Below are 23,565 nucleotides of genomic sequence, written 5' to 3' on the forward strand. Positions count from 1 at the left end.
AAGACCCTTCATCACCCCTCTCTGATGAAGAGTCTAGGCCCGAAACATCAGCCTTTGTGCTCCTGAGATGCTGCTTGGCCTGCTGTGTTCATCCAGCTACACACTTTGTTATCTTATGAGAGAAGTAGGCCATTAACCTGTTAAGTCGACTCTTCCATTCAATGAGATCATGGCTGATCTGATAATCCTCAGCTCCACTTTCCTGCCTTATCTCCAAACACTTGATTCCCTTACTGACTCTAGTGATTTCCATGACAGCCATGCTTATAATCCCATTTAAATGTCGCAACCAACTGATAGAGATAAAGAGAAGTTGTATTGCATGGCAAATTATTACGGCGTGCCTTAGTGGTATTGGGACTGATGCAAAAGTGTATCGGATAATGAACTTTCAGGATAATGTGCAAAGGCCTACAGTTCCAGCACTTCCAAATAGCTACCACATGCACAATAGGCTGAATAACCTCCTTTCATGTTGTGACACACTGTGACTTTTCATGCACCTGTCATGGTGACCTTATTAACCTCTCCCATTTGTTTATATCTCGCACAATAGATTTTCTTGTACCTGAGTTCTTGCAGTCTCTAATCATGCTGGAGTAGTCACGTTCTGTCACTCTTAGCAATATTTTCAGAAGGATCAAAAAGGACAAACAGTTCAAAGAATTGATTTTTCTTCTGAGTATAAACTACTGAACCTTCTGTCTCTCTATGGAGCGTGCAGAAGTTTCTTGTCAGAAAGGAAATAATCAGTTTTGGCACAGCTTAAAAGAAAATAGAAAATACATTCAGAATAAGCTTGTTAAATTTTAAAAAAATCCAAGAAAATAAGCATGTAATAGGATCAGCTTACACAAATTAGGAATTGTAAATATTTAATTAAAAGATGAATATGTAATTAAGACAGAGTTTCATCCTGTGTTTGCTCAGTTTGGAAGTTTTTGAAGTTACAGAAATGTTAAGTCCCTTGCTTTTACCATCCCTAATGGCACCAAAAGTGGCGCACATTTTTCTCTGTTCATAGTGAACATTAGAACGATATAGCTTATTTGAAGGGTTAAGGTGAGGAGGTGTTCAGTTTGGTTGGCTGCCTGGCTGATTTGCATGCAAACGGATGCCACCAGCATTGAGTCAATTATGTACTGGTTGAGGTCACAGCGTCGGCCCTGCCTTTTCAATCAGATCCCTTGCCTGATGCACGATGATCCTCAGGTTAAATGCTCCAACGGTTCAATCGAATGAGAGTACACCCTGTAGAATATGGTGACTTTTGCTTTCAGGTTAAGTACTTGAGGAATATATTGATGTAAAATGAGGAATTAGATTTATTGTCACATGTATACAAAAGTATCATGAAAAGTGCTTTTTTTTTGCAAAGTGGCACCATGCTCTGTCACCAACTTCAATGGCCTCGTGATTTTATCACTGGACTGTTAATCCAGCGACCCAGATAACATTCTGGGGACCTGGGTTCAAATCCCGCCACAGCAAATGGTGGAATTTCAATTCAATAAATATCTGGAATTAAGAGTCTAATGATGATCATGAATCCCTAGTCAATTGTCAGAAAAAACCCATCTGGTTCAATAATGTCCTTTAGGCAAAGAAACTGCCATCCTTACCTGGTCTGGCCTACATGTGACTCCAGGCCCACAACAACGTGGTTGACTCTGAAGGGCACTTAGGGATGGGCAATAAATGTTGCCTAGCCAGCAATGTCCTCATTCTGTTAATAAATTTTAAAAAAAAACACTGAATATAAGGCAAGGTTTGACTGCAATAGGCTTCACCCTTCCCTCCTTTTCTCATTAACCTCTGCTACTTCTCCGCTTGTTGCTTGAAGTCGGCTGGGATCTGTGCAATGTGCTCCGTGTTCTCAGCTACAGGCTCGTCCTCGCCGCCACTCCCACAACTGCTGCGTCCGAGCTTGAAGCCATCGGCCTGGTCTCATACCTCCTGCTCCCCACCCAGTGCCCTTCCTGACGCTGCCAGTGGTTATTGGTCACCACGTCTTGATTCTGGCCTCCTCCACCAGCAAAGCCGAAGCCTCTGTGACCTCAGAGCCAGGGCCGGAGCCAGCCACGGATCTGGGGTTGACAATTCCCACGGAGAAAGGAAAGCGGAATGATCAAACACCTTTGCTGCTGCCAATACTGCCACCAGTCACTGGCATGAGTGGCGTGTGTTGCAGCCGCTGCCGCACATGCTCGGGAGAAAGGGTTCACTCTCACCCTGCCAATGACCCTGAAAAATGTTTTAAAAGAGAAACAAAGAAGAGAAAGAGCAAAAGGGAAAAAAAAGAAAAGGGAAGCAAACGGAAGTGTTCGAGCCCCAGGCCAGGAGCCCGAATTCAGTGCTGCTACTTTGCTGCCATCTTGGAGATGCGCAATGTATTGTGGTTATTAACTTAATGTAGATTACATCAACAAATATATGTTTTTAGCAGGAGGAGGGATAGTGGCTTATAATACCAGAAAAAATGATACGTAACCATGCATTATCAGATCTTCTGTGCAGAAAACAGTCATACAGCCTCTCGCTTCTCAGTCTCTACATGTTCATAATGAGACTTGGAGTTTCCTGAAGTCAAGCTCAAGTGGAATCAAAAACATTATTCAGGCAAATTATTCACTATAGAGAATGGAAGCCTGCCCCATCTCTTTGGCAAGTAGGAAACTGGGGTGACACCATGAATGATGTATGGAGGAAACTCAAACTCAGTGCTCAGTCAGACAGATGGTCTTTCCATTCCATTTCCAAGGATTGAAACCCAAAGCATTAAAATGTTGATATACTCGGGCCTTGATAAGTTTGAAAAAAAAATAAACAACCACGCTGTGCTCAAGAGAGATTTGCTTGTGTTGTTGGAGAGGATTTAAACTAGTTTATTGTGATAATGGGAAACTAAAGGGGAATTCTGAAAAGATATAAACAATGCTGTTTATGTGATATAGAAAAGATGTAAATTACAGTAGAAAGCAGCAAGTAGAAATCCTAGAAACAACTACTGTCAGTTTACAGAATAGTAAAAGTTGTAAAGGCAAATGAAGAGCATCCCATCCAAGATGTGTGCAGCATCCTTAACCAGACAGTTGAATCAATGATAGTAGTAAATGACTTTGATTTAATTGTCATTGCATGATACAGGAAGCAGAATATTAAAGTATACTCAACATTTAGGATGGATAACTCCACAAGATGGAGGAGCAGAGATAGACTATTCATAAGTCTACACTATTCAATGAAATCATGACAGATCTGATAATCTTCAAATCCATTTTCCTAATCTTTCCCCATAACCCCTGATTCCTTTACTTATTAAAATACAATTTATCTCTGCCTTGAATATACTTAACAAACCAGCCTCTACAGCTCTCTACAGTAAAGAATTATATGGATTCACTATTCTCCAAAGAAATCTTCCCTCATCTCTGTTTTAAATGGGTTATGCTAAGCCCAAACTACTCAACACTGCCTCAAAAGAAAATCACTTTATACTTGGCAACCATCCAGTCAAGATAGTCAGGATTGCAGATGCTGGAGTTAGAGATGACACAGCATGGAGCTGAAGGAACACAGCAGGTCAGGCAGCATCAGAGAAGCAGAAAAGTTGACGTTCCAGGTTGGGACCCTTCTCCAGACCCGACGCATCAACTTTCCTGCTCCTCTGATGCTGCCTGGTCTGCTGTGTTCATCCAGCTCCACATGAGTTATCACCCACCCATCGACTTTCTCTGGACTGTTTCTAATGCCAGTATATCTTTCCTTAAGAAATTAGACCAAAACTGTTCACATTATTCCAGCTGTGGTCTAACTTACCTTGCGTAGTTTTAACAAGACTTCCCTAATTTTAGAATCCATTCTCTTTGAAGTAAAGGCCAGTATTCCATTTGCCTTTCCTATTACCCACTGACCTTCTTAGCTAGCTTTTTGTGATTCATGTATGAGGACCTCCTGTCACTATGTTTCAGCCTTCTGCTGTTTTTCTCCATTTAAATAACATTCAGCTGTTCTAATCATCTTGCCAAAGTGCATAATCGCATATTTTTTGACTTTAAATTCTATCTGCCAATATTTTGCTAACTCAGTTAAGCTATCGATATCTATCTGTTTGTGGCATCTCACCATTTGACATCCTAAATATTTTTGTGTCATCCACAAACTTGATAAAAACACAGCACTCCTCTCAGCCAAGTCATAAATATATGTTGTACATAATTGTGACCACGGCACTGATCCCTATGGCACTCATTTATTTATATGTTGCCATCCTGAAAATGTCCCACTCCACCATCTCAACTCTCTATCCCCTGTTAGTCTGTCTGAGCTAATATATTACACCTCCCCTTACCCACCCTCCTGCAAGAATGCAAACCCTTATTCCCAATTCCTTTGTCTTCACCTCATCTGCTCCCAAGATGGAACACTATATTCCCAGACATCCCAGGTGTCCTTTTATTTCAAGGGCCGCAATCACACCCCTCCCCCCCGCCTTGGGTGGTCAAAAATGCCCTCAGCCGCATCTCTTGCATTTCCCACACTTCTGCTGTCAAAACTCCGCTCCACAACAAAAATAAAGACAGATTTCCCGTGGTCCTCACATACCACCCCACCAACCTCCTCATCCAGCGTATCATTCTCCGCCACTGATAATCTGATCCCGCAATTCAAGAGACATTTCCGTCCCTGCCCCGCTATGCCTTTCATGGGGACTGTGCTCTCTGCTAATCCCTCGTCCACTCTACACTCCCAACTAACTCCACCACACCCAGCACATTTCCCTGCAACCGCAGGAAGTGCTACACCTGCCCTGACACCTCCCCCCTCACCCCGGTTCCCAGGCCTAAATCAAAAACCTTGCATATCAGGCAAGGGTTCACTTGTACATTCTCCAGCTTGGTCTACTGAATGGGCTGCTCCTGATATGGCCACCTGTACATTGGTGAAATAATAAAGTGTGAAGCTGGTTGAACACAGCAGGCCAAGCAGCATCTCACGAGCACAAAAGCTGATGTTTTGGGCCTCGACCCTTCATCAGAGAGGGGGATGGGGTGAGGGTTCTGGAATAAATAGGGAAAGGGGAGAAGCGGACCGAAGATGGAGAGAAAAGAAGATAGGTGGAGAGGAGAGTTTAGGTGGGGAGGTAGGGAGGGGATAGGTCAGTCCAGGGAAGACGGACAGGTCAAGGAGGCAGGATGGGGTTAGTAGGTAGGAAATGGAGGTGCGGCTTGGGGTGGGAGGAAGGGGAGATTCTTCCCCCACCACATCCCAAAACCAGCCCAGTTCGTCCCCTCCCCCCACTGCATCACACAACCAGCCCAGTTCATCCCCTCCCCCCACTGCATTCCAAAACCAGCCCAGCCTGTCTCTGCCTCCCTAACCTGTTCTTCCTCTCACCCATCCCTTCCTCCCACCCCAAGCCGCACCTCCATTTCCTACCTACTAATCCCATCCCGCCTCCTTGACCTGTCCGTCTTCCCTGGACTGACCTATCCCCTCCCTACCACCCCACCTATACTCTCCTCTCCACCTATCTTCTTTTCTCTCCATCTTCGGTCCGCCTCCCCCTCTTTCCCTATTTATTTCAGAACCCTCACCCCATCCCCCTCTCTGATGAAGGTTCTAGGCCCGAAACGTCAGCTTTTGTGCTCCTGAGATGCTGCTTGGCCTGCTGTGTTCATCCAGCTTCACACTTTATTATCTTGGATTGTCTAGCATCTGCAGTTCCCATTATCTCCTCTACATTGGTGAGACCAAGATTGGACTCGGGGACCACTTCATACAGCAACTGTGCTCTGTCCGTGACAAATGACAACACCTTCCAGTTGCCATCCATTTTAACTCCCCTTCCCAATCCTTGGGTGACATGTCACAGTGACACCACCCGCAAACTGGAGGAGCAACACCTTATATTCTGCCTCAGGAGCCTACAGCCTGAACGCCTAAACATGGAATTCACCAGTTTTAAAATCTCCCCACCCCCAGCGTCATCCCATGTCCAACCTTCCCTCTCATCCCTGTTTCCTTGACCTGACACATGCTTCTCTCCCACCTATCCAACTGACCAATCCCCATCACTGCCTTACTGCACTCACCTATCACTGCACACACCTATCACCATCCCACCTACCGTCCCTAGCCCCACCCCTCCTCTCTATTTATTTCCCAGCTCCCTTCCCCCTCCCCATTTCTGAAGAAGGGTCCCAACCCGAAATGTCAACTTTCCTGCTCCTTTGATGCTTCCTGGCCTGCTGTGTTCCTCCAGCTCCACACTGAATTACCTTCATTAAGTAGCCCTATGTCTGGTATTTTATCAAATTCCTTTTATAAATACAAGTATATTTAATCTAATGACTACTCTTCATTTATCCCACTTGTTACCAGCTCAATAAACTCAGATAAATTTGTCCGGCATGTATTCCTCTTCATGAAACCATGCTGACCCTACTTGATTGTATTAGGTATTCCAAATGCACTGCTATTGCACCCTTTTCAGGAAATTTTACCATTTTACCAATGACAGATTTAAAGTTAACTGTGTCTTTGTTGTCATTTGCTTTAAAAGTTATGTAGTTGTTGTCGTCCTCTCTTTTTGAATAAGGTTGTTACTTTGGCAGTTTTCCAATCCTCTCGGCCTTTTCCAGAATCTAAAATATCTTGCATGATTACTATCAGTGCATTCGGTGTCTCGGTAGCTCCGCAATTCTGAAAAGGAGATGATTCTGTGACTCTCACTGCACAAGCTGCTGACTGACCATGTCTAAGCCCCTGGACTGAAATCAGAGGCTGCCCTTGGTTGACAGTGCCAGGACCTCCAGAGCAAAGGCACCCCTGATTCGTCTGAGGATTGCTGACAATAATGACAAGCTTCTTGGCTTTGTGTCAATCCTACAAAGCACAACAATGCAGCAATACTGCAAGCCTGATATCTCTTGCCAAGGTGCAAGGCCCTGAAAAGCAAAGGAAGGCAAAAATCCTCTGAGCATCCAGATAGGCATAAAGTGAGTGAGCACTAAGACACCAAACAAATAGCCCAGAGATGCAGCTGGCCCAGTTCATGAGCTGGGTGCATACCCCTGAGTGTTCTTCCTGCAGCATTGTTGGCATTGTTCCCCAACATGTAGCACTAAAGTGTGGAGCACAGTGAATTAGATGTATATGATGAGGATCTGAGCAGTTGACACATGTCAGATGCCAATTCCATGTAAGCACCCCCTGATATGGTGGTGCCTGGTGTCAACCATGGAAATCTTTTGAAGCAATTGGCAAGTGAAAGTCACATGATACCTACTCTGATTCCTGTGATGAGAATTCATGGTGCCCAGTTTCTTCGTGTTGGCTAGTACGATAGAAGGCTGGATAATAAAGATGAGCAGTTAATAATTTCCTGAGCAAACAACAATTCCCACTGATGAGAAACTCACCGCTGCCTGGCAGGAATTTCAACTCAATACCTGGAGCTTAGTTTAAAGATACAGCACATTCTTCCCGTCATTAAAAAAGGCCTCACTAGACTTCTTGCATGATTCTGCCACGTCTTCCACCAAACCCAAAGATTCTGAAAACAAAGATAGATTGCAATGACTTCTTATGGGCCAGCAAGCTTCCTGTTGACAAAGCCAAATTGGTCAGGAATAGTTAGTAAACCAGATTATACTGAAAGGTGTAGATGAAGTGAGTGCACAGGTCCCTAAAGGTAACAGTACAGGTAGATTAGGTTGTAAAGAAGATATATGGAATACGCTCCTTAGTTGGCAGAGGCATAGAGATGGTATAACACACCGGTGACACCACAGCTGGAGTATTGTGTGCAGTTCTGGTCACCACATTGCAAGAAGGATGTATTTGCTCTGGAGAGAAAGCAAGAGAAGATTTACTAGAATGCTACCAGCAACCAATCAGATTCATCCCTCCCATCGACCATCTGGGTTGTACCTACCACCAGCATTCGTCCACCTATCACCACGCCACCCCTTCCCCCACCCGCTTTGTCTGCAGCTTCCCCCGATCCCCGCATTCAGTCCTGAAGAAGGCTAATACCCGAAACACTGACTGTTCCTTTCCTCCAGATGCTGCCCGGCCTGCTGTGTTCTTCCAGCCTCCTGTTTGTCTACCTTGGGTTCCAGCATCTGGAACGTTTTTGTGTCTCATTACTTCAAATCATTTTTTCTTTAAAAAGCTGATTTCTTTGTTTCATTCATTAATAAACTGACCCATAGGATTACAGGATCACTGTCACTGACTCAAATTTCTGGAATTCCGTCCCAAAGAATATTGTGAGTCTACGTAAACTCCATGAACTGCAACAGTTCAAGAAGGCCGCTCATCTCCACCTTCTCAAGAGCAGCTAGCGACAGGCAATAAATGCTAGCCAGCCAGCAAAACCCACATCCCATGAGCACATTTTCAAAAAAAAGTTTCCTTAAAATAATGTTTCAGACTCTTGAATCTTCTATCCAATGTGAATCGTCGTACAACATCAGTCTTCCTGTGTAAATGTTTGCATTTTTCGAGACCCCTTGCAAAAAACAGCACAGAAGGATCCTGTTTGCCCCATTACATCTATGCAAGCTGTTGAAAGAACTATCCAATTAATCCCATTCTTCTGCTTTTTCCCTATATCCGTGCAAATGATCTGACTACTGACTGTAGAATCACTTGGCCCTGTGTCCCACTTAGTGATTACACTGTCTGATGGATTGCCCAGTATCTGGTGACTTCACCAGGTGGGTACCGCCATTTTCAGTATGTCTGGTGCTAAGCCTGGCATGTCTCTTACATTTTTCATTGAACAAGAGTTCATCCCCTGGCTTTGATGATTATGGTAAGCTGGTGGGGGGAGGTGGGGATGTAATGGGCTGTGATGTTGCACATTATTTCTGTGTCTGAGGCAATATGATTTGATCACAAGGCCAATTGTTCCATCACTGCTTGTAGGATGTTGGTACAGAGTAGCTGTCATGCTGTCACTGCACTCAAAAAGTAGTTCCTTGTATCAAATAATTTTGTTTGACGCTTGTGATACGCAATTAAAATTCTAAGTATTCCTTTCTTTCACATAGACGCATGAACATTCCTTTATTACCAGAAAAGCAGGTATACTTTCAGCTTCTCAAGGGAAAAATCTGCCCAGGCAAATTAAATTATTCTGATTGTTGTTTCTCAGTCAGGTCTGGCATAGTAAGATGTTATATTTTGGACCTTTGATCTCTGCTGATCTTGACACTTTTAAGAGCCAAAACATTGTACCCACCACAAAGGTCGCTGATCATCTACAGGAAGCATAGGGAAAGAATATCAGCATGATGGATGTGAATAGTCTGAAATTTGGCAGCGAAGGCAAAGCTTCAAAGTTTGAAGACGTGCTTTTTCTCAGAAATATGGTAAACACTGAAGAGACTATTAGTAGAGATAATGGGAACTGCAGATGCTGGAGAATCTGAGATAACAAAGTGTGGAGCTAGATGAACACAGCAGGCCAAGCAGCATCTTAGAAGCACAAAAGCTGATGTTTTGGGCCTAGATCCTTCTCAAAATGTCAGCTTTTGTCCTTCTAAGATGCTGCTTGGCCTGCTGTATTCATCCAGCTCCACACTTTGTTATCCAGGAGACTGTTAGCAGACTGTTTTTATTTGTTCATAAACAGTGGATGCTGCTGGCTGGGCCAGCATTTATTACCTATCCCTGGTTGCTGTTGAGAAGGTGGTGGTGAGCTGCCTTCTTTCAATCCATTCAGTGTAGATGCACCCATAATTTTGTTAAGGAGGGAATTCCAGAATTTTTACATGGTGCCAGTAAAGTAACGGCGAGATGTTTGCAGGATGATGAGAAACTTACGGGTAATCAAGAGGACGCAGGTAGACTGTTTAGCTGATGCCCTCTATTCATCGATTCCCCAAGCCTGGGAAAAAGACTGAGTGCATTCACCCTGTCTGTGCCTCTCATGTCTACCTATGATTCCACTTTCACAGAACTGTGCACCTGAACTCCAAGGTCCCTCTGCTCTACAGCACTACTTAAGACCTGGCCATTCACCATGAAACTCCTACCTTGATTTGACTTTCCAAAATGCAACACCTCTTACTTATTTATATTAAACTTCATTTACCATTTCTTGGCCCACTTCTCCAGCTCATCAAGATCCTGCTGTAATTTCTAATAACTTTCCTCACTGTCCATGATACCATCTATTTTAGTGTCCAATGCAAACTTGCTAATCACACCTTGTATATTCTCATCCAAATCATTGATATCGATAACAAACAGCAATGGGCCCAGCACCAACCCTTGAGGCACGCCACTAACCATAGATCCCCAGTCCGACAAGCATCCTTCCACTATTACTCTCTGCTTCCCACTATCAAGCCAATTGTGGATCCAATTTGCCAACTCTCCATGGATTACATATGATCTAACCTTCCAGAGCAGCCTATCAAAGGCCTTACTGAAATCCACCCTGCCTTCATCAACCTTCCTGGTCACTCCACCAAAAAGCTGTAACAAATTTGTGAGGCACGACCTCCCACGCATGAAGCCATGCTGCCTGCTCCAAATCAACTCCTGTCTTTCCAAATGTATATCTTTTTGCTGAGAGTCATCTCAAGTAACTTATCCATGACAGATTTTAAGCGCACTGATCTATAATTGCCAGGTTTTACTTTGCAGCCCTTCTGGAATAAAAGCACAACATTTGCGACCCAGTAATGTAGAAAATTGTTATGCCTTTTTCACAATAAGCAGGACAAATTCAGCCTGGCCAATTACCACTCCATTAGTTTATTCTTGATCATTAGTAAAGTTATAGAGGGAATTGTCAACAGTTCTATCAAGCAGCAATTGCTTAGCAATAACCTGCATGCTGACACATAGTTTGAGTTCCACCTTCTTAGAGAAAAATAGAGGTAGGTTTATGTTGAGTCCATCCTATGCCAAATAGAGACACTAGTGAAGTTTTGGCACAAATCTGTTCAATTTCAAAATAGCTGATGAGCAGCATGCAAAAGTGAATTTAAAGCTCATAATGACCAAAATGGATTTTATTTGGGTAATATTTAGCAAAATAGGAAATGGCTTGTAAGAATATTGGTTGCCTGGTGATCAAAGAGTCACTCTGTTCAATTAGGCATGTTAAACACTTGGGTTAAAATAACTCTATAGATCATGCACATGCATTAACTGAATCCTGTCAGTGGGAACAACAGATAAATTTCAGCAAAATCTTTTGTTCTGGCAGCCACACATTTAATCAATTTTGTTTTAGATCTATAGATCTTTGGAAAAATTAAGAGCAATGGGCATTCTTATTGTTAGAAAGGGGAGGTTAAGCCCCTTTGAGAATTAAAATCAAAACACAAGCCCCCAGTAAGTTACGGTGGGAGTGGAGGTCCCCTTCAAATAATTAAACTCAAAACATCTCGAGAGGCTTGCCTAAGCTCGCTTAACCTTTAAAAAAGGATTAAATTGTTATGGAGAAGGGGAAGTTAAATGAAAGAAAATCCCTGAAATTCACTTTATATGTAGCAATTAACAATTTATTTATTTAACCCTACCAGTGAACAAATTAACAGAATTACTAACAAACCAAACAATTCCCGTTAACTACTAACTATTCACTGACTGAACTAAATTCTACTGATATGCTGTTCTGATAACCACAAGTCCCACTTATATGAAATCAAGAAATACAAAAATAAATTAAAACTTAGCCTCGCAAACTCTACATGACTTTTTTCTGCTGTTCCGACTGTCAGGGATATTTTCTCCATGAAGTCTTTTGTGAGGAGTCTTAGTTAGAAGTGCCATAGTACCTTTTATAGATAGATGGTGGTTGCTTAGCAGTTTCTTGTGAGAGCTCAATGCTTATTTCTCAGATGGTGGCTCACTTTCACACTGAATTTCATCTTATAGACTTTGGATGACATGTCAATTTTCTGACAATAGCATTGGTCTGACATTGTGAAAACCATCGGATTTAAATTCAATTGATTTTCAATCACTATGCGTTTGGTTTAAGTTAATTAACTGATTCCAGGTAGTTGCCAAAACACTAAAACAAACCTAAGGTTTCCAATTATACAACCAACTGGTATGTTTCAATTTCAGAACTGCCCATAGCCCTTCAACTGCTTAGACACATTTCCTGCATTGACTTCTAAGCTTAGAAAAGCACTTTACATCTTAAAGATCCTTGACACTCTTCTTCCTTATCGTTTCTTTTTACAAACAAATTCTAGCTTCCTGCCTTCCAAATCATGATTACTGTACACAACTTTGTAATACAATTCAGAATGTTAGATCATTGAGGATCTAGCAGAATCTTTTTGCAGTTATACAACATTCATATGTCCTTTAGGATTTACCCTTCTTGAAATAAACATGGCAGTAGCATATGCAGCCACTGAGTCTTGATGGTGATTTGACAATTGTTGTTGATACTGGATAGTCAGTGAATGGTAATCTGGGAGGTCAAAAATAGAAGAATGCATTTCTAATTTTTAATTAATTTTGGATGTGAAGTTTTTTTTTGGCAAGGCTTACTTTTATTGCCCATTCTCATCTGCCCTGAGAAGTTAGCTATGAACTTAGTTGTTGAACCACTGTAAATAATTGAGTGGTTTACTGGGCACCTTAGTAGAACATTAAGTCAGCCGCACAGTTCTAGCATTGGAGTCGTGTATCAATCAAAATGTGTGAGGATGACATTACTTTCTTTGCTAATGGACAATCAGTGAATTAGCTAGATTCCTGAAACAAGCTGATAGACTCATAGTCAATTTTTCTGATACCAACGTTTTATTCCCAGATCTTTGAAATAACTGCAGTGGGACATAAACTTACATATCTTGAATTGTTAGTCCAGTCTTCTCAATTGCTAATCCAGGCACATAAACACAATGGTGCTCTTCTCATGTAGAGAACATACCTGTCACAAAAAGGAGCAGATGGGAAGAATGAAATACTGAATTTCAGCTTCTTTTTGACATTATTCCAATATTTCTGCAGCTATTGCCTTAAAAGATTCAAGAAAGATAAATGAGACCACTTTTCTCAGAGACATCTAGATTCTACAATTAAATGACCTCCAGCAAGAAGAGTCATTAGATGAAGCAGAATTAGAAAGCAGTGTGTCAGGCATTCATAGCCCCTGGAGCAGATGGATTTACAGTGCAGTTCTACATGGGATTTTTATTGAAATTGGGCTTGTTATTAATTAGAGCTCATGCAGAAATGTTCCAGGACAGAGCTTTGTCTGACAACCCTGGGATTGATCATGGTCTCAGTTCTACTTAAGAAAAATGATGATCTTCTACAATGTAATAGCTGCTGCCCTTTTCACTTGTTTAATGTGACTCATAGAATCTGATAGCATCTGCACACTTAACAGAATTAGACCATGCAAACATTACAATTCATAATAACCTCCTTTCCTTTGATATATTTTTTTCTCATTCAGACTCCAGAAGAACTGGAGGATGATTCCGACTTTGAACAAGAAGACTATGATGTCCGAAGCCGAACAAGTGTCCAGACTGAAGATGACCAGCTTATTGCAGGGCAAAGTGCAAGGGTGAGTTGACTGATTGGATGAGTTTTTTTGTTGGTTTTCTTCTTATTAAATGCAATTGAAAAGTCGTGCCAGGAATGTGCTCACATTTTAATAAATTGATGCCAACTGATATAACATTGGCTCTATTCTGATGATTATGTAGAAGACTAGCATATATTATTTGCAAATGGGCTAACACAGTTATTATTGAGTCCCTACAGTGTGGAAACAGGTTATGCAGCTCAACAAGTCCACACCGCCCCTCCGAAGAGCATCCCACCCAGATTCATTCCCCTACTGCTGCATTTTTCATGTCTAAACCACCTAAACTAAACATCCCTGGAAAATATGGACAATTTAGCATGGCTAATCCACCTGCCCTGCACATCTCTGGACTGTGCACCCGGAGGAAACCCACGCAGACAGGGGGAGAATGTGCAAACTCCGCACAGACATTTGCCTGAAGGTGGAATCAAGCCTGGGTCCCTGGTGCCATGAGTAAGCAGTGATAAGCACTGAGCTACTGTGTCACCTCCATGCTGCTACTGTGCCACTTCTATGCTGCCTCTATGCCACTATATGGTCAAGCTATAAGCAAGCGTCATTTCACATAAGTACAACATCTTTGCTCATTATATCACAAGAAATATAAACAGGAAAAGACCTTTCAGCTCATTGAACCTGCGTGCCATTACTGATCTGTTTGTGTCCCTGAATCCACTCTCCTGTCTGCTCCTCATAAGCCATAACTTGCTTGTCAAACAAAAATCTGTCCAACTCAACCATGAATATGTTCAATGACTCATCTTCAATTCTGTCCAGGGAAAAGAATTCCTAAGATTAACTATGCTCTGAGAAAAGAAATTTCTACTTATCGCTCTTTTAAGTGGAAGACCCTCGATTTTAATATTGTGCCCCCAGTTCAAGTTTCAATTACCCTCTCAAGCCTCTCAAGTTCTTGTGTTTCAATGTGATCACCTCTCATTCATCTAATTTCTAATGAGTAGATGCGTGATCTGCTCAACCTTTCCTTACAGGCTAAACCACTTATTCTGAGAGTTAGTCTCATGAAATTTCTCTGAACTGCTTCAAATGCAAGTCTGTCCTTCTTTATGTTAAGATGTGGTCTTACCAATGTCAGCACAACTGTAGAAATGTTTCCTACCTTTATACTCCCTCCCTTTTGCAATAAACATCAATATTCTTATCAATTTCCTAACTACTCGCAGAAGTGCAAGCTAACTTTTTGTGAAACACATTCAAGGACTCTGCATCCCTGCTGATTGCAGCATTCAACAGTCTTGGCTACTCAAATGCAATTGTGCTACTCTCGTCTTCCCATCAAAGTGAGTAGCCTTATATTTCGGCACATTATACTCCATCTGCCACTCATTTCACTTTTCAGTCCCTTTATCTCTTCCTCACAACTTACTTTCCTCCCTGTCATATAACATCAGTAAATTGGGAAAGAATACAGATTGCACCTTTATCTAAGCAACTTATACAAACTGCAATTGTCTAGTGTCCAGAACAGACCCATACGACATTTCACTAGTTGCAGTTTTGCAAACCTAAAAACATTTTCTGTTTCCTGTTAGTTAGCCAATCCTCTGTCCATGTTAATCAAGGTCTAGTCACCATTGTCTTACCAAACCCAGAGGGCAGCTGCCTCATTATAGATGACGAGTGGTGATTCAACCTTCGGGGCACTGTACGTCAGGTGAGGGGTGAGAAAAAGAGTCCTTCATTGTAACCTCAGCTGATGTGGGGATTAAACCCATGCTATTGGCATCACACTACTTCACAAACCAACTACCCAGCCAACTGAGCTAAACCAATCCCCATCCATGTTAACATACCATCCCCAACATCGCAGACAATCAGAAAATTATTATAGTGCAGAGTTAGGCCATTTGATGCATTCTGTCTCCACTGACTCTCCAATGAGTATTTCATGTAATAATATTCTTAATGGCGTTCTTCCTGCAACCCTACACATTATTCCATTTCAAATAACATTCTCCCTTTCGAATGTCGATTGAACTTGCAATTGCCACACTCTGAGGCAATACATTCCAAACATAAACCACTGAGCCCACGAAAAAGCCTTCTGCATATTGCTTTTTTTTGCCAACCACTTTAAGCATGAGTCCTCTTGCACTTGATTGTTTCACCAGTGGGAACAGTTTCTCCTGTGTGCTCTGTCCATGACCCTGAGCATTTATCATAGAGCATAGAACAGTACAGTGCAGTACAGGCCCTTCGGCCCACGATGTTGTTCTGATCTATTATCCTACTAAGATCATTCTACCCTGCACTCCCTACATTTTGCTGTCCTTCTTGTGCTATCCAAGAGTCACTTAAAAGTCTCCAAAGTATCTGACTCCACTACCAGAGCTGGCAGAGCATTCCATACGCCCGCAACTCTCTGTGTGAAGAACCTACCTCTGACATCTCCCCTGTACCTTCCTCCAATCACCTTAAAACTATGCCCACTTGTAATATTCATTTCCGCCCTGGGAAAAAGTTTCTGACTATCCACTCTATCTATGCCTTTCATCATCTTGTACACCTCTATCAAGTCAACTCTCATCCTTCTTTGGTCCAATGAAAAGAGCCCTAGCTTCCTCAACCTTTCCTCAGAAGACCTGCCCTCCAGTTCAGGCAGCATCCTGGTAAATCTCCTCTGCACCCTCTCTAGAGCTTCCAGATCAATCCAATAATGAGGTGACCTGAGCTGAACACAATATTCCAAGTGGTCTAACCAGAGTTGCAGCATAACCTTATGGCTCTTAAAGTCAATTCCCCTGCCAATGAAAACCAACACACTGTACGCCTTCTTTATAACCCTGTTATCACATACAGTGACCTTTTATGTGGCAACTCATTGCATGTCTTTTGGAACTCCAAATGCACTACGATACTGGTATCCCTTTATCGAATCTGCTACCTACATCATCAAATAATTAATGAATTTGTCAAATACCATTTCATTTTCTTTAAGCCATGTTGACTCTGCCTAATTGGATTATGATTTTCTCACTGACTTCCTATTACCTCCTTAAAGTTTAATAAAATTGATAATTCTTCACATTTTCCAATGACACACATTAGGCCAATTTGGTCGTTGTCCTGCTTTCTGTCTCCCTCCTTACTTGATGAGTGGGGTTTTTTAAGATAAACAGTGGGAGTTATGAATCTGTACAGAAGAATGACTAAACAGACAAGCAATACAATACACAGCTTACAGCACATATATGATTTTTCACCCTCTAGCATCCTTCCAGAATCTAGTGAATTTTACCAGATTACAATCAATGCATTCACTCTCTTTGCAGTCACTTCCATTTCTGTCAGTTCCCAGTGATGGTTCTCAATTTTTACAGTTGCAGATGGGATATCCCAAATTATTAAGCTCCATAACCAGCTGTCTTTCTTTATTTACCCACGATTTTGGTTGATTGCAACAAAGCAAATTTAAAAAGGATCTTTTCAGTGGATAATTAATTAATTTGTTTTAAACTGAAATAATTTAACCAGGCTTTCATGAATTGACAAAAGACTGAGTTTATTAGCTACACAGAAAAGGATTAAAAAAAAGATAAACAGATCAACCTTTGAATCATTTGTGAAGGGTATTTTGTCTTTCTTAATGTATACTCGTTGAAAGTAATGTAATAATTCCATAAATGTGTTGCCCTGTTTCTCCACTGCCTTAGCTTTTCATTCATTTTCTCATTCCATTTTAGCCAACCCAGTCTTCATACACTTGTTCTTGCCACATCTCCAGTTCAAGAAGTGAATTTCAGACCCAAATTATTCATCTTCAGACTCGATATGAAATTATGACATGTTACGCTCAGTCTTATCTAGAGTATCTTTTATTACAACGCATTTAATTAATCTGTTTCTTCACACATTACCAGGTCTAGACCAGTTTGTCCCCTCGTTGTTTCCTAACAACATTGGTTGAATGAATATTTTTTATAAACTCAGCCTCGTGACTACTTTTGATTCATTCAATGTTTTCAAAAGTTAAAATCTCTTCTGCTTATTGTAGTATCCTCTTCAAATTCCTCAATTATTTGTTGTTTTATATTCCATTCTGCAATTTGGTGACTGTAAGCAGATCTACAAACCATTCCCACAATCGACTTCTTGCCTTTACAATTTATCATCTCCACCCAAATTGATTCTATAGATAATTACTTTTTCAGGATAGGTTTTCCACAGCACCATCCAAAGAGTCAAAGGGGAGTGCATCCCCATACTTCATAGCAGCTTGATGACCATCTAACATCCTAAAGACTGTTTGTTGGCTGGAGACATAACTACTAAACGGCAGCAGTGATTAGGACTAGGGTTACAGCCAGTTTCCTGGTTCCATGTTGTGGAGTCCAGGACCAAGAGATAAATCGTTGAGAGAGTGCATGTGTGAGTATATAGGAGATCACACCAGTGGGGAACAGACCTGATAACCGTAGGAGAAGCAGGAAGGCCAATATGGAAAGAGGCCCCTTGGTAGAGGGCACCCTAGGTCTCGCCCGCTCCCTCCCACACGTAAAATTGAGGACAATTTAGACGTGGCAGGGAGATGCCCAGCATATTCTACAGCCCACCCCTACCTGAAAATGCACAGGTGAAAGCCCATGAAATATTGCTGTATACTTTGATCCTTCTAATCAGAATCAACAATTCTCAACACTGTGCTGATCTCACCCTTTATTACAAAGGCACTGCCACAGTCTCGTTTCATCCTGGGCATGCAACGCACCAAACAGCATCAAATATACAGGAGCCAGCTGTGATCATTTTGCAACCATGTCTATGTAATGCCTGTCTTACCATGTTTGTTTAACTATTAGTATTCTTGAGTCTTCGGGTGGTCACTTAGTTCAGTTGGCTGGACAGCTAGCTTGTAATGTAAAGTGATACGGACAGTGTTAGGTTCATTTCCTGCAGTACTGTGAAGGCCTCTTGTCCTCCAACCTTTCCTGTTGCCTGAGGTGTGATAATCCTGAGGTTAAATTCCCACCAGTTGTCTCTAAAGAGACAGCAGCCCTTTAGTTCAGGGCGATGGTGACTTTACCTTACCTTTCATTCAGCTTATTAGGAATGCTGTGTGTATTTGAATAAAGAGCCTTAATTCTGTCCTTTTATTATTTTTCCTAACCCTCTCATACTGGCACACTGGTATTCATTTGTTGTATCAATTGAATAGCTCGTGTTACAGTCAGTTCTTTGCTAATATTGAACGCTTTTTAAATGGAGTTCTGAAAGCACAGTCCAAAGGAGTTGTAATAATATTGCAACTGGTGCAAAGCTGAAGCACTCAGAGGCAAATTTCCTTAGGTGTTTCTGCATTACTTGCCAAATATTGAACTGTTAATTCAGCACGTTAATTCCCCACTTTACATGTAATGCAGTTTCTGCATCAATATAAAAATCCATGACACATATTTCATAATCTATATTAAACCTGAAGCATAATGTTATGATAGTGCTGACTTTTATGCAACAGCCTTTTTTTTGTAAAGGTGGTACTTTGTCTATAATTCTGTAATTACTTCACCACACTGGATCTCTGAGTGTGTTTAGGTTGTGTGCATTATAACATAGTCAGATCTCAAACCTGAAGGGACAGAATGTGCTAGAGTTTCCTTTCTATTACAGAACTGTGGTAAGCGGCAAAGCTTCTTTGCAAGCAGCTTCCAAACCCCTAAGCCCTCCCACCTAGAAAATAAGGACAGTAAGCATGCAGAACCATAAGATATATAAGCAAATGTAGGCATTCAGCCCATTGAATCTGCTCTGCCATTTGGTGAGATCTTTGCTTCGCTGATGGCTTTCCTGCCTTTTCCCCATCAGCCTTGATTCTCTTACTGACTAATAATTTGTCTGTTTTAGCTGTGGATATACTTTGTGACCCAGCACAACAGCCCTAAGTAGTAAAGAATTCCATAGTTTCACCACCTTCTAAGAGAAGAAATCCCTCCTCATCATCATCTCTTAACCCCTTTTTCTGGGATTTTACTCTCCGATACTAAACTCACCCACAAGGGAAAATAACTGTTATTGTCTATCTTGTCAAGTGCTGTAAGAAACATGTGTGTTTCAGTAAGATTGTCTTTTATTCTTCTATATCCCAACGTGACCAGGCGCAGCTTACACAACATCTCCCTGTAAGACAGTCCATCTATACCTGATGCCAGCCTCGTGAACCTTCTCTAGACAGTCTGCAAAGCCAGTGTATCCTTCCTTAGATAAGGGTCCAAAACTACTCACAGTATCCCAGCTGTGGTCTACCTTGTCCCTTGTATGGATCTAGCAAAGCCTTCCTACTTTTATACTCCATTCCTCTTGAAACAGCGGCCAACATTCCATATGCCCTACCTATTATCCACTAAACACGAGTGCTAGCTTTCAGTCAACATTCTCATGAATGAGGATTTCCAAATCCCTCTCGTGGCATTGCTTCCTGGAGTCTTTCTCCATTTAAATGATATTCAGCTCCTCTATTTTTCCTGCCAAAGTGCATAGCCTTACATTTTCCCACATTGTATTTCATCCGTCAAGTTTTTTTGCCTACTTGCTAAATCTGTCTCTATCTGTCTGCAGACTCTTTGCGTTCCCACCTATTTTTGTGTAATCTGTAAACTTGGCCATAGTGCATTCACTTTCCTCATTCAAGTCAATAATATATACACATTGAAATAATTGTGGATCCAGCACTAATTCCTTTGGCACTCCACCAGTTACAGGTTGCCATCGTTAAAATGCATGTTGTATCCCAACTCTCTGTCTTCTATTACTTAGCCAACCCTCCACCCATGCTCATTTATCATGTTCAAGAGCTTATTTTATAACAAAAGCAGAAATTACTAGAGAAACTCAGCAGGTCTGGCTGCATTTGTGGAGACAAAGCAGATTTAACATTTTGGGTCCGGTGACAGTACTTCAGAATAGAGAACACCTAATCATATAAAATAGCTTATTGTGTGGAACCTTATTAAATACGTTCTGAAAATCCAAATATGTTACATCCACTACTTCCCCTTTATCTATCCTGTTTGTTGCCTCCTCAAGGAATTCTAGTAAATTTGCAAGGCATGATTTTCTGTTTGTGAAGTTATATTGACTCTGCTTGATTATGTTAAGTATTTCTAAATGCTCTGCTATTATATCCTTTTATAACTGACCATAAAGTTTTCCCAGTACCTGAAATTAGCTACCTGCCTATAGTGATCTGCATATTTTTCTCCTTCCCTTTGCAAATAAGGATGTTAAATTGACAGTTTTCCAATTCCCCATGACTGTTCCAGAGTCTAAGAATTTCTGGAAGATTACGACCAGTGAATTCACTACCTCTGTAGCTACTTCCTTTAATATCCATGGATGCATCCTATCAGGTCTGGGGCCATATTAGTCTTTAGTCCCATTTGTTTTTCTAGCACTTTTTTTCCAGTTACTGTTATTACATTTATTTCCTCTCCTCCTTTTGTTTCACCACAATGCATTTTCACCTGCAAATTGTGAACAATATTGACTTGGAAATATGCTGTCATTCCTTCTTAGATGTTGGCCCAAAATCCTGGAACCCCCTTTCAGCACTAACAGCACTAAGGGTGCACCCATATCACAGAGACATAAAGATAAGAGCATAAGAAATAATAGCAGAAGTAACTCTTGAACCTTCTCCACCATTCAATAAGGTCATGAGATTTCTGATCTTGACATCAACTTCACTTTCCTGTCTGTTGCCTATTAGTTTTGAATCAATTGTTTTGGTAGATGGCTCCCCACTGCTTTCTCAAGGGCAGCTAGGGTGGACAAACAGTGCTGGTCTTACAAAATGATACCCAAGTCTCATGAACAAATTGATAAATATGTTTCAGATATACTTTTGGCCTGCTTTGAATGCAGCCCAAGTTCCTCGCATTAAAGACATGTTCATGCTGGTGAGATGTTCTTCAGTGCCTTCCACTACTGAGAAAATGTAGCTAACAAGTGACATAATTGCCTATATTAATTTGAAGCACTCCTTCTGAAAAACCTAGTGAAATAATCTGCTCTTGAGAAATAAAATAAAACTACGTAATCATTCTGCTCACTGTCATTAAAATAATTCATCTCCCCTTCGACATCTACAATGTCCTGGATTTTTGAAGCCATTACTGTAGAGATTGTCTTAGCTCAGTGGCTGGGTGGATGGTTTGCAAAGCAGAGGATTCAATTCCTAACACTGGCTTAGGTTACTATGCAAGACTATACTTTGCAGTTTCTCCCTTTCCCTCAGGTGAAACCACCCCCAGTTGTCTCTCCCTCTCCCGAAAGACAGAGGACCTCTATAGTCTGCTAAGACTTTGGCAACTTTACCTTTGCGTCCAGGCCATTTTCTCAGAAGACAAGTCTGAGGCGAGACCCAGAATTGGTGCGACCCAATAAAGGGGCAATATTCAGTCTGCTTTAGCCAAACCACAATCAGAAAAAGGACATCAGCTCATGTTGGCACACCAGGATTAGAAAGGGTCAAGAGTGGAGTCAACTCTTTATTTCACTATCCAAGCACATAGCCAACTGCAATCAACCTACAACTGGTCACAGGTTGCCTAGAGGATACACAGAACATAGGACAGTACAGCACAGTATGGGCTGAAGGCTCATACTGTGCTGTACTGTTCTATGTTTGTGTTGGTTTGGAAGTTCTAATCATTTCGAGGTAGCCCTTGCCTCTCCCAAACCCACAGTGTTGGACTGTAGCTCCTTTATTGCCGGACATCATTCCACTGACCCCCTCCCCCCCGCAGTGTTTGGAGCTCTCTGGCCCATCAATCAAAAATGGACCCATAAGTGTCATTTCAATGTTGTGTAAGATCAGAATCCAAAAATTATCTCGACTTTGGAGTCCTGACCCCAGAGCAGAAAATTTATTCTGGTGTTTCACGGTGATGATAACTTGAGTCTTAGGAGAAGTCTTTGAGCTGAAAAGCTGATCAGACTGCTTTGTTTTAGGAGCACTTCATGCCAGTAGCCCTGAAAAGCCAACTGATAAGCACGGATGCAGGAAAGATCGAGAAGACAATAATCTTTCAAAAAGTCAGCAGCCACAGCAATGAATGACGAAAGGAGATCTGCGTGTGCTTTCAGCAAAAGTTAGAGAAACTCTCTCCGTGACTCCCTTGTTCGCTCCACACTGCCCTCCAACCCCACCACACCCGGCACCTTCCCCTGCAACCGCAGGAAATGCTACACTTGTCCCCACACCTCCTCCCTCACCCCCATCCCAGGCCCCAAGATGACATTCCACATCAAGCAGAGGTTCACCTGCACATCTGCCAATGTGGTATACTGCATCCACTGTACCCGGTGCGGCTTCCTCTACATTGGGGAAACCAAGCGGAGGCTTGGGGACCGCTTTGCAGAACACCTCCGCTCAGTTCGCAAAAAACAACTGCACCTCCCAGTCGCAAACCATTTCCACTCCCCCTCCCATACTCTTGATGACATGTCCATCATGGGCCTCCTGCACTGCCACAATGATGCCACCCGAAGGTTGCAGGAACAGCAACTCATATTCCGCCTGGGAACCCTGCAGCCATATGGTATCAATGTGGACTTCACCAGTTTCAAAATCTCCCCTTCCCCTACTGCATCCCTCAACCAGCCCAGTTCGTCCCCTCCCCCCACTGCACCACACAACCAGCCCAGCTCTTCCCCCCCCACCCACTGCATCCCAAAACCAGTCCAACCAGTCTCTGCCTCCCTAACCGGTTCTTCCTCTCACCCATCCCTTCCTCCCACCCCAAGCCGCACCCCCCGCTACCTACTAACCTCATCCCACCTCCTTGACCTGTCCGTCTTCCCTGGACTGACCTATCCCCTCCCTACCTCCCCACCTACACTCTCTCCACCTATCTTCTTTACTCTCCATCTTCGGTCCGCCTCCCCCTCTCTCCCTATTTATTCCAGTTCCCTCCCCCCATCCCCCTCTCTGATGAAGGGTCTAGGCCCGAAACGTC

General features: G+C 42.2%; 1 protein-coding gene across 5 annotated transcripts in view; it reads left to right on the forward strand.

Annotated features, from left to right (window-relative positions):
* The window catches only part of ctnna2 (catenin (cadherin-associated protein), alpha 2), a 1,331,223-nt gene that overhangs the window by 1,070,104 nt on the left and 237,554 nt on the right, over positions 1-23,565 (forward strand). For all 5 annotated transcript variants that reach the window (XM_059650313.1, XM_059650312.1, XM_059650318.1 and 2 more), the window contains exon 14: positions 13,454-13,567. In XM_059650313.1, the coding sequence (XP_059506296.1) occupies positions 13,454-13,567 (114 nt within the window). The remainder of the gene's footprint in view (positions 1-13,453; positions 13,568-23,565) is intronic.

Source organism: Stegostoma tigrinum, chromosome 1 (genome assembly GCF_030684315.1).
Source record: "Stegostoma tigrinum isolate sSteTig4 chromosome 1, sSteTig4.hap1, whole genome shotgun sequence".
Classification (NCBI taxonomy): domain Eukaryota; kingdom Metazoa; phylum Chordata; class Chondrichthyes; order Orectolobiformes; family Stegostomatidae; genus Stegostoma; species Stegostoma tigrinum.